The sequence below is a fragment of the Leptonotus elevatus genome, chromosome 2, assembly GCF_054856555.1.
Source record: "Leptonotus elevatus isolate MCC_2025b chromosome 2, RoL_Lele_1.0, whole genome shotgun sequence".
NCBI classification, from domain to species: Eukaryota; Metazoa; Chordata; class Actinopteri; order Syngnathiformes; family Syngnathidae; genus Leptonotus; species Leptonotus elevatus.
The window spans coordinates 20744052-20757989 of NC_141240.1; the positions used below are offsets into that span (position 1 = coordinate 20744052).

Here is a 13938-nt window from a genome sequence, read left to right on the forward strand (position 1 = left end):
ATAAATTATATGAAGGAAAAATAGGAATGAATTGTAAATGCTTAGGAATGGTGTCCGGATGCAACCTTTACATCACCCTGAACAAAGGTTACTCCTGAAAGTGGATTTTTGACAGGTTATATTTCTCACAATCCTTTACGGCAGCAATGTGTAAAGCAGGATTCATCACCAACCTTTTTGCTGAAAGCTACTTCTTCCATGGGCGACATGATACATCGTATGTATATGCTCGTACTCGTACTCGTACTCAATACTATATGTATACATATAGTATTGAGTATAAGGATATATAGACATACACACAATCATGTACTAGACATGTAGTGATAGGAAAATGTGCTCTTGGTTTAAAGATAAAGGCTAGTGCAATAATATTGATAAAAAATGTCCCTGCATCTTTAAACCAACAGTGCCATCGAGTCTTGTCAAGTTTATTTATATAGCCCTTAATTACACAGGAGTCTCAAATGGCTTCACGTGCCCGCAGTTGACAAATATCAACGACATCCCCTAATCGAACCACAAGAGGGCAAGGGAAAAAAAACGACAGGCAAAAAAAATGAGAAACCTTGAGAAGGGACTGCAAATGTGGTAATCCCCCTTCCAGGATGATCAGGCTGCAGGGGGAGGCACACAATGTTTTCTTCTTCCATTGGGGGTGGGGTAACAAAAAACAATTGAAAAGCAGTGCAATTGTAAACCCAAGAAATTCTTTAAAAAAAAAAATCCTGATAAGCCTTCAGTATGCATTTTTCATGAAAAACAGGGGTTCAATCACGGCACCCCCACCCCCAAATAAAGAACAAACTTTTTTTTTTCTATCGACAAATAGGTGAATCAGTGGGTGTCAAAAATGTAAGTATGCAGGGTCAACTAGGAGAGGAACATTTATAATCCTTGCATATATATATAATTATTAAGGGCAGTGAAGCAAATAGCAATGTTATGCTGTGTGTGGATGGGAAAAATGAAATGAACCACCTTCGAACATCTTTTTTTTTTTTTTTAACATCTACAGAAGCCCAGACATGACATAAGTATTTTATCATAAGGAGTAAAAAGGAGAATATTGAATCTGATGTTTAGAAATGTAAACATCCATCCATTCCATAAACCGCATTAGAGTCATTATAATATAAATTATAATATGTCCTATCTGTGCTGCAAGCTTCATTAAAAAGCCTTTAAGCCGGTGTGACATATGCACAACAAATGCAGTATAGGACAAATATTTATCCTCAAACACAGTGGTGAAAAAACAAGGCAGCTCAATTTTACTAAGAACCAGTCGGGTTTGTCATATTTAATACGTGGGGAGGGGTAATGTTGTCAATGCTTCATAAGTGATGATTAGTGTTGAAGAAACTATTATAGTGTCGAGGAACGCAGTTGAAAAGGCTGTCTGTACTGGTCTTTGGAAACCCTGGACAGCACCATTTCATATGTGGCATCTTTAAGGTAAGGGGGAGGCAGAACAACTCATGCCGCCATTGACAATGTGCTGGTTGAAATACTGAACGGTGAGCATTTGTTTTTGTGGCTTTCGGACACAGTAGACATACATTTTTCATCATCGGTCAGTATAGATGTTACGTCAGCTTTTGAGTAGGAACAAGAAAAAAAATATATTATAGCAAAACAACTGATACCCAGAAAACACTGGAGTGTTGTATCCACAGTGTTAAATTTTGGAGAGTTGATCTTAACTCCCAAAGTGTAAAACATGGACTTGTATGAACCAGGTCGGTTTAACCCAAAAAGTTGCGGACCACTGCAATAGAGTATTTAAATAGGATTTATGTATCCCGGATTCCACTTCTTCTGGAATGTAACCCCACGATGGAAGGTAGATTACTGTACTGATACATTTGTTCATGTTTAACATTTTGCGGAACAGCACGGACAAAACAACGATGCTAAATGTTGTGGGCCTGAGTCTTGTGGCGCTACTCACAGGAGCCGTAGCAGAAATCGAGAGGTACGTTGAATTTAGGACATAATTGAGGTGGAAAGTAAACAAATAAAGGCTCTTTGTGGTGACATGGAAGCAAACGGTGGACCTAAAAGAATCTCCAACAGCAAGTGAAAGGAAATATTAGGACAATTGTAGGTGGAAATCAGATGCTCCAATTAAGAAAATACATTGTAAAATAAAACATTACATTAAATCAATAAAAAAAAACAAGGTTATATATTAAGTCAAATTAAATGTGTGGATCTAAGATCCATGCCGGCGGTGTGACTTGCGGGGAATAATATATTCTCATTAAACGTTTCTTTAACCACCATTTGTCTTTCGTAGAAGCTGTCTCCTAAAACCCAAAGAAAAAGCAAAACATGCAGAGCTCGTTTGCTGCTGGCTGAAATAAGCTCTCGTGAGACGTACAGCTCGTAATATGCTGACCAGCTTGTATTATGATGCTTGACTTTCAAAAAATTATATATTATTATGAAGGCATAGTTTGCCAATTTCCTTTAAAAAAAAAAAAAAAAACATGTGCTGTACTCACACCTCACTTACTGTGATATAAAATGAAATGAGTACATTTTACATACCAGTTGGTGGTTTTAACACAAGCTTTTGTGGGCCTAAAAGTATAGTTAATTTTTGACGTCTGCAACAGAGCCGAGTACGACTACTACAAATACCACCCTATGTCACAGGTAAGAATAAACACTACTGACATGACAACACACACACATAACTACACGGACTAACACTTTTCCATCTGATAGATCTCTGAGTGGATGACTCGGCTGACAAAGGATCATCCTGATATTGTAACCACAGTGGAGTATGGAAAGACATATGAGCTGAGGACAATTAGCTTGCTCAAGGTCGGTGGCCTTATGTGAATAGTGATCAACTTTTAGCAATTGTGTGTGTTTGTTGTTAACATATTATTCGTTTGTTGCTTCTTTGTCGTAGTTGTAGTAGTAGTAGTAGTAGAAGTAATGCCAGCCCCACAAGGGGGCGCAAATTCCCCATACTAACGCCAATGATCACACGGGTCATCCGTTTTCAAAAGCAAACCATTAAACATAGCAATTTTCTTTTGGCTGGGGGCTGCATGTATGTGTGCACACATGCCATAAAACTAAAGTAAAACAGGGAGCTAAATCTTATAATATAACATTGGATAGACTCCAACACATCTGTGACCTTTATGAGGATAATCGCGCAAAAAAAAAAAGGCTAGATGTTAAGCTGCAAACTCCGAACAGGATAGAGAAAAAAGGTATCCTGTTTTACTTGCAGATTGGTGTGGATACTGGGAAGAAGAAGAACGCTATCTGGGTGGACTGTGGAACACACGCTAGAGAATGGATTGCTCCGGCCTTCTGTCAGTACTTTGTCCAACAGGTAATCAAATCATGGCCCACGTGAAAGTGTTTCACATTGACAACTTTCGATGAACAAAGCCTCACCATCTTTTCATTTCAGATCCTTCTGACATACAAGACAGACCAGAAAATGGGAGAGATGATTCGAAATATGGACTTCTACATCACCCCGGTGCTCAACATGGACGGTTACGTCTATTCGTGGAAGGACAACTCGGTCAGTGTTCCATTTCCCCAAATTTTCCTGATTACCTTTCTAGGATGTTAGCCTATGAATGAACAAGATTTAAGCAGTGAACGGCATTTTTGACTCAAGAAGAAAAGCGCATCTTTTGTCAAAATAAGGCACATAACGGACTAAACAGGATTTGGTTACCCTGACCCATTTAGACGCGACTCTGGAGGAAGAACAGATCACCAGGACCTGCAGGCTGCAACTGCTCCGGCACTGACCTCAACCGCAACTTTGATGCCAACTGGGGCAGTGAGTGCTGGAGTTCTTAAAACTTTAGTCGTGTGTACTGTGGGGGAAACTTCTGCATCCACAAATATTTGATTCATTAAGTAGAAAAAAAATCGACACTTTAATATTCCACATTGAAACACCATGCACTGCCGGTCTGAAAAGGAGTAGGAATAATTTACCAGACGCCTTCATAGAGTTTGGATCATCATCTGACTGCTGTGAGTCAACCTTCCGCGGCAGAGCTCCTGAGTCTGAGCCTGAAGTCCAAGCCATCACCTCCTTTGTAGGAAGCAGGAAGGAGGACTTCCTGTGTTTCTTCACCATCCACTCCTACGGCCAGCTGCTCCACTTTCCCAATTACCAGACTGCCGTCACCACAGACTACCAAGAAATGGTAAAGATGTTTATGGCAAGGATAATTATTGCCGTTATTTGTCACCTTCCTAAAGTAATGGCGTGAGCCTTTTTTTTTTTTAATAAAATACAACAAACTGAACCAAATAATGAATAGATGATATTTAATAATTTCAATCTGTTCAACTGAGAGTTTAACAGAGGCGGCCAGCATAAGGAAATAATTAATTTAGACAAAAAGAAAAAGAGTAAGTCTTGTCAAAATAAAAAAATATTAGACCAGGGGTATGCAACCTGTGGCTCATGGTGGATCTCCACCCCAAAAATATTACTGTTATTATTATTATATATTTATGTGGTTTTTTTTGATGAAATATTCCTGAAATGAATTAATAATTTAGATTTAAAAAAAAGAATAATAAAATATTCCAAAAAAATGTCAGAGTACAAATGTTTAAGTTGTCAGAAAGAGAGAGACGAAAGGTAGATGAAAAAGTTTTTTAAATGACCAAAAAAGCGACTATAAAATGACTAAAAAGGAAGAGGAAAGTAGAAAATTACGATAAAATGTCCATGAAATTGCCAAAATGTCAGATAATTTAATAATAATAATAATAATAAAGAAAGCAAAAACAAAATATTATTATTATTATTACTTATTTATGTTTTGTTTTTTTATGAAATATTCCTTAAATGAATTAATAATTTAGATTTTTTTTAAATGAATAATTGAATATTCCCAATAAATGTCAGCGTTGAAATGTTTACGTTGTCAGAAAGAGAGAGACAAAAGGTAGATAAAAAAGTTTTTAAAATGACCAAAAAAGAAGAGGAAAGCAGAAATTTACCATAAAATGTCCATAAAATTGCAAAATATGTCAGAGAATTTAATAATAATCCTAATAATAATAATAATAATGATATCAATCAATTCTTTACTGCAGACACAAATAGGGTCCATAAACATAAAAGAAAAAGGGACAAAAGAGACAAGAAATTTAAAACTATCAAATAATTGAGTTTAAAGTATTTCCATCCAATGCTGTGTACCTACAATTGCACAATTGAGGATTTGTCAAAGCCCGTAAAATGGAGTGATCCGACTCATCCAGCCGCTGCATAAATTTGAACACCAAATGTCTTTGCAGTGCCTCACAGGTAGGAATATGAGCATTGACAAGCAACTGACTTGCACTGTGCCATCTAGGCACCCTCAGCAGTAGCCTAAAGGAATCATTATAGGTCACAGTGAGTCTGCGTATGGTGCATCGCTCAACCTCTGGACACGAATGTAGATTTGTTTCAGTCACTGTGAGTTGTCTGGTTCTTCAGATGAAAGTGGGCTTGGGTGCTGCTGAGGCTAGCAGGAAGGTGCACGGGAAGCTCTACGATGTAGGAACTTCACCAGATATAACATGTAAGTCATATGGCTCATGTTCCACCTGTGTACTCCTCTCTTACTTACACACAGAATAAGATCGAGTGTGTTGTAAGAATTCAACAAGAAAAACTGCCAGGTTGCAATTAAAAGCTGTATATTGAAATCCTGTATTCAACAGACCTGTACTCGGGTTCGTCTGAAGAATGGGCTTGGCTACAAGGAATTCCCTTCTGCTATACCTTTGAGCTGCGAGATAAAGGACATCATGGCTTTGAACTCCCTGAGAATCAGATCCAGCCCACATGTGAGGAGGCCTACAGTGGAGCCCTGTACATCATTACGTACGCCCACGACAAGGTCTTTAAAAGGCGACAGACCGAGTCACCCGTTTCGATTCATGCCTGACTTATGAAAAAACATGAAACAGGATCCACGCTGCACATAAATTCAAACCACAGAACTGGGGTATAGTCGTAATATTTCAGACATTAATAATGTTATTTACATTTTTAATGTCTCAAATTTAACTTAATTCATTAATTGATCATGGTGATTCAAATTTGCATGATATGCGTAAAGATTCTGAAATTATGACACCTCCGGTATAAGATCTTCATGCTCAAAATTGGATTTTCTGATACTTTTGATAGTCATTCGAAAAACGCAATACATGGTAGAAGGAAACTACTTTTTCTTCTGCTTTGTTATTACGTAAAGCCCTTTTTCACATTGCACTCGCTCAGTGTGCCCAGATTTAGAAGTACTGACATAGTAACCTGCTAGGAGGTCAACACGGAGACTGTTGCTACTGTCTACAAGACTGAAAAAAGGAGCAAAAACATTTGGATTTGTGGCAGGGACCTTTCGATGCTGTATCGATCGAGGGTTTTTAATCAAAGCTGAAGGCGTGTCACACTTTGTTTATCCTGCTCCATCCCTTGATGTGCAAGAAGACTAAAGATATTGACTCATTCACTGGCATTGACGGCTATAGACGTCAAAAATTTATTGTAACTATTTCTTTATTTTTTTATTTTAAATTGTAACTATTTCTATTAATTTTCCACTTTTGTTAAGTTGAGTATGAAAACCTAAAAAAAAAAAAATTTTTTAATTGTACATTTAGAACAGATATAAAATTTGAGATTAATCAAGAGTTAATTATTAAAGTCATGTGATTAATTACAATTGAAAATGTTAATTGCGATTTAAAGAAAAAAAGAAAAGATTATTAAAAATTAGGGGCATAAGGCGATCAAAATGTTTTAATTGTAATTAATCGCATGACTTCACGAGTTAACTCACGATTAATCACACATTTTATATCTGTTCTAAATGTACAATAAAAAAATCTAGGTTTTCACACTCTTGTTAACAAGTGTGGGGGGAAAAAAGTTAAACTAATAGAAATAGTTAAAATTAATTTTTGACGTCTATAGCCGTCAATGGCAGTGAATGAGTTAATGGAATGTTTGTTCATCACTTGAAGAAAAAAAAGGGACTCCTTTCTGGATCTACAGCTGAAGGTGGATTTAAACGATTGTTTCTCATGAATTGTACTTTGTAAGTGAAATGGCTGGGGGGGAAATGCTGAAAAGCGCCATCATCACTATGGTATTCTGCATATTTTTAGCAAGGTCGGTGAGCTTGATTTTCCATTAAAATGTGACTAGAAATTTACAAAGATTTCCAATTTTCTTCATCAAGCATTGTTAGCTTAGAAATTATGTTATTCACATAACTTCTCTTCTCACAGATGTATTATGGAACAACTTGTGTATTGTTAGAAGGAACACGTCTTTTATGTTTACAGCATTGTGTTGAGAAAGGAACTGATAAAAAGCTAGGTGAAGAACTAAATATAAGTGATATGGTTCTTATGAAGAAACAATAACAAGTTATATTAGAAAGTTCATAGGAAAATAATTCTGCGTGGGATATTCTTCTTCTTCTGGAACTCTCAATTCACAAAGAATATTGGGATAAAACGTGGTTTGTTCCTTTTAAAATAATTTACAACCTAAAGAAGAAATGCATCTAAAGATATTGCATAATTCAACTAATTTCTATGTCTCAAGATTTGTTGTCGAGTTAGATGACGGGTGTACATTTTGTAATATTGATCAGGAAAGTGTAACTCTTCTTCTCTGTGATTGCTCCATTTAGCGTCAGATTCTGGGAAGAAGTAGAGAAATCAATTTTTCTAAGGGCTGGCTATTATAGTAAAAAAATTTAAGGTAAAAATATCACTTGTTTTGTATGCAGAGAAACAGAATTGTGCAATGTTGTTCTATTAATTCTGTTTGGGAAATTTCATATTCACAAAGCCAAACTTTTAGGCTTACTCCATGTTTTAAGGTATTTTTGATTGATATTGATTGCTACGTTAAGTCTCTCAAATATGTAGAAAACAAGGAAGGTAAAAAAAAAATTGGACGAGTACTCGAGTTGTTTTTCAATGATTTGTCAATATATATTCAGTTTCGCCCACCGACCTGAAGAAATATTTGCTAAGAGCAACAAGAAGGTGGAACGCAAAGGTGAATTGATGGAAATGTGACGGTGGCGCCAACTTGAGTGTCATCTTTGCTAATTGCTTGGCAGGAACTTGGCGAGTTTAATGCCGTTCATGAACTCCAGTTCCACCAAGAACGCTTTGAAGTATAGTTCAAGCTGTGTCTTCTTAAACATATTTGTCATTGTATGTCACTTAAAGTGTTTCCCAAAGCTTGAGACATTAACACAATGTCTTTATTAAGGCATCCTCCATTGTCGTTACCTGAACGCTCCTGCCCCTTACCACATGCCCAACGGCATGTCGTTCTAAGTGCAGTGTGAAAAGAGCTTAATGCATAAACACAGCAGCAAGATATACTGCTTAGTCAGTCACTCAGAATGACTTTACAAAGTGCAAGAAGTCTTGTGTGCAAATAGTTTTTTTTTTTTTTGTCACGACGTAGTTTGTGATGATTGTAGAAAAACAGAAAGGAGTTGTGGCAAGACTCTAAATCTTGTTAAACAGCTCAGGTTAAACTACAACCTACAATGAATGCAATTTATGATGAGGCGCAGTCGCAGGCAGAAGAGGAGATCACAGTGTTGTTTCATCGGTGCAGTACAAATACATGTTTCAACAGAGAGAAAGATCATCTCACATATCGTCATCCTCTTAAAATAATTGCCCAAGTCATTTTTTTGCAAAAATTATTCTTTTGCCTAAATCATGATGATGCAAATTGTTAATTTTTTTGTGTTTCCTGAAAAATCTGAAAAAATTACTTAGGTGATTATTTTAAGAAGGCGTCAATATCATCTCACATAAACAGCACAGATTTATTTACGCAAGGTTTCCTAAAGAATTGATCATTTAAGGTGGATTATATAGACAAAGGTCTAAGATGTACTTTTATCTACAAATAAATAGCCTTCACTGCCAAATAAATATTTTTAAATGTAGGGATTGGCAACCTTTGCAATAGTACACGGTTTCAATTTGAGTCGTTAAATATTACAAATGAGCAAGAGTATGACTGCTACGTCAACATACTTCCAATAACAATTTTAAAAATCCCTCTGATATCTTGTAATTTGTTTTAGATTTACCAGACTTTAGATTCCGGTGCATTTGCACAAATTATCAGTATCAAATCAGTATCACTGGTACCAGCTTGATTTGACTTATCGGAGCAAAAAGGAAAGTGAGCATGTACACCTACAAAAATAAATGTGCGCCCCAAAAAGTTGACAGGGTGCTCCAGCTTTCTAAAAACATGCATGAATAAGGACTCTAAACTGCCAATAGAAGTGAGTGGGATGAGGTCAAATGCTACGGAATATGAATTGCTTCTTTTTTATTTAAAGATTACCTTTTTTTTTTATTGAAACTGTATTAATAAATTCACTGCCATTGACAAGTATACTTGTCGATTAATTTTTTCCCCAACGGAGCTAGATAAGGGAGAATCTGATTATGCTCCACTGTAAATGTCAAAACATGGAAACAATGTAGTGATGCACAACCACCAGTGGATGACATCACTGCGCCATTTTAAAAGAAATAACCTACATTTTTCTACTGCCGATTATAAAAGAACAAGACAAGGCAGAAAGGAGAGTTTTATTCTGTCATTTGATAGATTTGGTTTATTGTGTGGGTATTGAACATTTTCTAACATGGCTGGCAGTGTAATAATTACTTATTATCTGAAAGATTATCAAGTAACCTTCGAATCAAATTAAAAATTAACTGGGCATTCAATTCAATAACAGCATGATATTTATAACACATCGGCAACTCAGGCAAAGGTGCATCTTTATCTGATTTTACACTATAAAAGGAACTGCAGGTCCTAAGGTTTACAACCACGAACTCTTCTCGAAATGACAGCAATCAGTGATGTGGGAATCGCTCTTGTGGCTGTGCTTTCAGTGGCAGGAGCTGCAATGCTAGAAAAGTGAGTCAATTGTTGTTTTCATAACTGCATGCTGTTTTGGAACATTTTTGAGACTATGATATCATTTTACTCTTACTTTATCAACTCTGAATGAATTAAGGTGCAGGACTAAAAGTATCATATGAACTTGCATTTTTTTTGCTGTTGTGATAGAGAATAAAATTCTATACAAAATACAGCTGTTGGTGGTATAAATGTCTGGCTTTAAATAAGTATATTTTAGTATGTTTCCATAGAGTGGAGCTAATAATGAAATATTATAAATCCTATTTGGTGTGTATAACAGACCAGAGTATAACTACTACAAATACCATCCCATGTCAGAGGTAAGGACACACACACACACACACACACGCTGACAAAACTCTTAAGCAAATCTGATTTATGCCATGTCCATCTTGCATCTGTCCTGATTTGATGAAATCTGAACAGCAAAAATTCCGTGAAATCTAATTGAACCGCGTTTCCCCAACCTCAGCGGGAGGTGGTTCCGATCTGGTCACTTGCCAATGAAAGTGCGGACAGTAGACCGTCAAGATCCAATTTGATTAAAAAAAAAATATATATATATACATATATATAATTGCCTGCAGTCTGAAAAAGGCCTAACCAATTTTAATCCTACAGATCTCTGAATGGATGGTTGATATTTCAAAGCAATACCCTGATATTGTGACCATAGTGGATTATGGAAAGACCTATGAGCGGCGAACAATTAGCTTGCTCAAGGTAACCACATTCTTAATGTTAAATCGCAAACTAGTAGCAGGGCCCAAATATGAAGAGTCCTGTTCGCGTTGCAGATTGGCATTGATACTGGAGCAAAGAAGAAAGCTATCTGGATGGACTGTGGCATTCACGCCAGGGAGTGGATTTCTCCGGCCTTCTGTCAGTACTTTGTCAAACAGGTAATTATGTCTTATGTAAACATGTTCCACAGTGATGATGCATGGATAGGCAATGACTCTGACCATGATTTTTTTTTCCCCATTTCAGATCTTGCAGACGTACAATACACACCCTAAAATAGGAGAGATGATGAGGAACATGGACTTTTACGTCACCCCGGTGCTCAACATGGATGGTTACATCTATTCGTGGAAGGACAACTCGGTCAGTGTTACATGACGTCTTGGGACATTTCCCCATTGCCTTTCCAGGGTTTTGGCCAATGATACGGCACATTGAATTCAAAGGAAGAGTTTGTATGAGCCCTTTGGTCGACGACTTTTAATATTAAGTCTTATGTGGAACAGATTTGTCAGTTTGGACTTTTCAAACGATTTTGCAGAGACAGAGGATAAAGAAGTAAGAATCTCTCACCAGGGACCACAGCATGATTCAATTTGATTACGACCTAAAGGTCTACTATTAGATGAGATTACAGATTATAGATTCCTCTTGAACCTGTTGAAATGCATATGATTTCTATGAAGATTTTATTTTTATTTTTTACTGACTGCTTACTACTCTTAAAACAGTTTTTGTAAACATCAATATGTTATCAATATGTCATATGATTAAAGTCAGTTACATTTACTTACATAACCTTGTAGGAGAACAAAATTGCAGATATGTATAAATTATAAATTGCCATCCAGTTTTGATCAACACATCAATCACACATGGTTCAATGAAACGATAGCTCAGTTTTCTCTCATTTGCTCAAAACATTGGATTCATAATATAAGATTGTTGACATCAATGGCCCAATGGTCTTTCCTCTTCCGTATGCTGTGTTGCCACAATTAAGGGTGGAGTGGTTTAACACAGAAGTGCTTACACTGTGACGATATAAAAAGTGTTCTCATTCCTCGTTGTGCTATGCACTTTTGATTGGTCAATCACTTCCTGTATATAACGTAACCTTCCATAACGTTGTAGTGTTATATTTGGTTCATGTAAGATAGACACCCAAAGTGTGTTGGGATGGGCTCCAGCCTGCCAACCATGATGAACTCTTGAGTGTCAACATAACCACAAAAACGTGGAGCAACAAGCTTAACGGTACTTCTGCTTACTCGGGCCCATTTAGACCCGACTCTGGAGGAAGAACAGATCACCAGGACCTGCAGGCTGCAACTGCACCGGGACTGATCTTAACCGCAACTACAATGCCAACTGGGGCAGTGAGTGTTTCTCTTCATAACAATATATAATCATAAAATTGTCACAGACTGTTTGTACAAGTTTTTGAATGTAAAGTAGAAGATGCTGTATTTATATGGTTCAAATTCTCTTCATAGCTATTGGGGTGTCATTTGACTGCTGCGAAGAAATTTTCTGTGGCAGAGATCCCGAGTCTGAGCCTGAGACACAGGCTGTTACCTACTTTTTGGGAAGCAGGAAGGAGGACTTCCTGTGTTTCCTCACCATGCACTCCTATAGCCAGTTGATTCTGGTTCCCTATGGACACCCTAATTTCACCGCCGCCAACTACAAGGAACTAGTATGTAAATGTGCATCTACTGACATCTTTTGATGATAAAATATCAGGTCAATTTGAATAAAAGAGTGTGCTGTCTGGTTTTTTAGATGGAAGTTGGCATGGGTGCGGCCGAAGCCATTAAGAGGGTCCATGGGATGGATTACAAAGTAGGAACCTCACCAGATATATTATGTAAGTGAACATATGACAGATCACCATTGGATTATTCTCATACATCATCAGCACTGCTGCCTCAATGAAAGAAGTTTCTGGTACGGATCGGCATCCAGGTCTCTGTGTTAAGTGAAGACTTATAGTCGATGCCTGTAGGTGTGAAGTGATAAACTGAGAGATGGTTAGTCTCCTATTGATGTTTGTTAATGTGTTCAATTTTCAATAGATCCCAACTCCGGTTCCTCCAGAGATTGGGCTCGCTTCCAAGAAATCCCCTTCTCCTACACCTTTGAGCTCAGAGATAAGGGTGATCACGGCTTCCTGCTCCCTGACGATCAAATCCAGCCCACCTGTGAAGAGGCTTACAGCGGAACCCTACACATAATCACCTATGCCCACAACAAGGTCTTCAGTGGTGCCGTGCCATCTACTCCCCCAGCGCTTTGGACTGTGTTGGTGGTAGTAGGTGCCACAGTAGGAGTCACAACTATCATGTAATGTTGAAAAATGTTGTACATAACGGTCTGAATAAGACATTTAAATGAACCATTTCACAAAATAGCTGGTTAGTTTTTCACAAGTGTATTTCTTTAAGCACCGTTACTGTTGGAGTTGTTCAAATTAACACATACATTATCATAATCAACAAAATAAATACATGCTTCAAAAAAAGACTCAAGACTGTAAATTGTCCATAGATGTGAATGGCAGTGCATGGTTGTTTATCAATATAATCCTGTTGATTGGCTAACGACCACCAGTCCAGGCTGCTTCTTGCCCAAGATCAGCAGGAATAGCCCCTAGCTAACAACACTATAGAAAATGAACGGCAGCATGATAACACATCTGCAACTGATGCAGAGGTGCGTCTTTATCTGATCTACAGTATAAAAGGAACCGCAGGTCCTAAAGTTTACAACCAAGAACTCTTGTCGAAATGACAGCAATCGATGATGTGGGAGTCGCTCTTGTGGCTGTGCTTTCAGTGGCAGGAGTTGCAATGCTAGAAAAGTCAGTCAACAAGTCAGTTTGTTTTTTTGCATGTTGCTTTTGAACAGTTTTGAGGCTATGATATCATTGTACTCTTACTTTATCAACTCTGAATGAATTAAGGTGCAGTAAAAGTATCATCTGAACTTTCATTTTTACAATACATTTGCTGCCTTGCTATGGTGATAGAGAATACAATTATATACAAAATACAGCTGTTGATGGTGTAAATGTCTGGCTTTAAATAAGTATATTTTAGTATATTTCCATAAAGTGGAGCTAAATAACAAACTATTCTGAATCCTGTTTGGTGCATGTAACAGACCAGAGTATAACTACTACAAAT

At 37.2% G+C, this 13938-nt stretch overlaps 2 protein-coding genes across 2 annotated transcripts; both read left to right on the forward strand.

The window, feature by feature from the left end:
• The first annotated feature begins 1913 nt into the window (after positions 1-1913).
• On the forward strand, positions 1914-5951 carry LOC147178805 (carboxypeptidase O-like). Its single transcript, XM_086066953.1, has 9 exons — positions 1914-1978; positions 2625-2664; positions 2737-2838; positions 3260-3364; positions 3446-3562; positions 3736-3829; positions 4006-4205; positions 5498-5582; positions 5725-5951. Exons 1-9 carry the CDS (start codon positions 1914-1916, stop codon positions 5949-5951), a joined length of 1035 nt encoding a protein of 344 aa, XP_085923079.1.
• Positions 5952-9926: 3975 nt separating this feature from the next.
• LOC147178806 (carboxypeptidase O-like) lies at positions 9927-13100 on the forward strand. Its single transcript, XM_086069408.1, has 9 exons — positions 9927-10000; positions 10287-10326; positions 10628-10729; positions 10804-10908; positions 10997-11113; positions 12036-12129; positions 12247-12449; positions 12536-12620; positions 12829-13100. Exons 1-9 carry the CDS (start codon positions 9927-9929, stop codon positions 13098-13100), a joined length of 1092 nt encoding a protein of 363 aa, XP_085925534.1.
• Positions 13101-13938: the final 838 nt, after the last annotated feature.

What these genes read in the sequence shown, in the direction of transcription:
- LOC147178805 (XM_086066953.1), top strand. Translation starts at nt 1,914, where the DNA reads ATGCTAAATGTTGTGGGCCTGAGTCTTGTGGCGCTACTCACAGGAGCC. An exon ending in CTTTGATGCCAACTGGGGCA is followed by an intron (nt 3,830 to 4,005) that starts GTGAGTGCTGGA and finishes ACGCCTTCATAG; the next exon opens with AGTTTGGATCATCATCTGAC. An exon ending in CCACAGACTACCAAGAAATG is followed by an intron (nt 4,206 to 5,497) that starts GTAAAGATGTTT and finishes CTGGTTCTTCAG; the next exon opens with ATGAAAGTGGGCTTGGGTGC.
- LOC147178806 (XM_086069408.1), top strand. Translation starts at nt 9,927, where the DNA reads ATGACAGCAATCAGTGATGTGGGAATCGCTCTTGTGGCTGTGCTTTCA. An exon ending in GGAGCTGCAATGCTAGAAAA is followed by an intron (nt 10,001 to 10,286) that starts GTGAGTCAATTG and finishes TGTGTATAACAG; the next exon opens with ACCAGAGTATAACTACTACA. An exon ending in AATACCATCCCATGTCAGAG is followed by an intron (nt 10,327 to 10,627) that starts GTAAGGACACAC and finishes TTAATCCTACAG; the next exon opens with ATCTCTGAATGGATGGTTGA.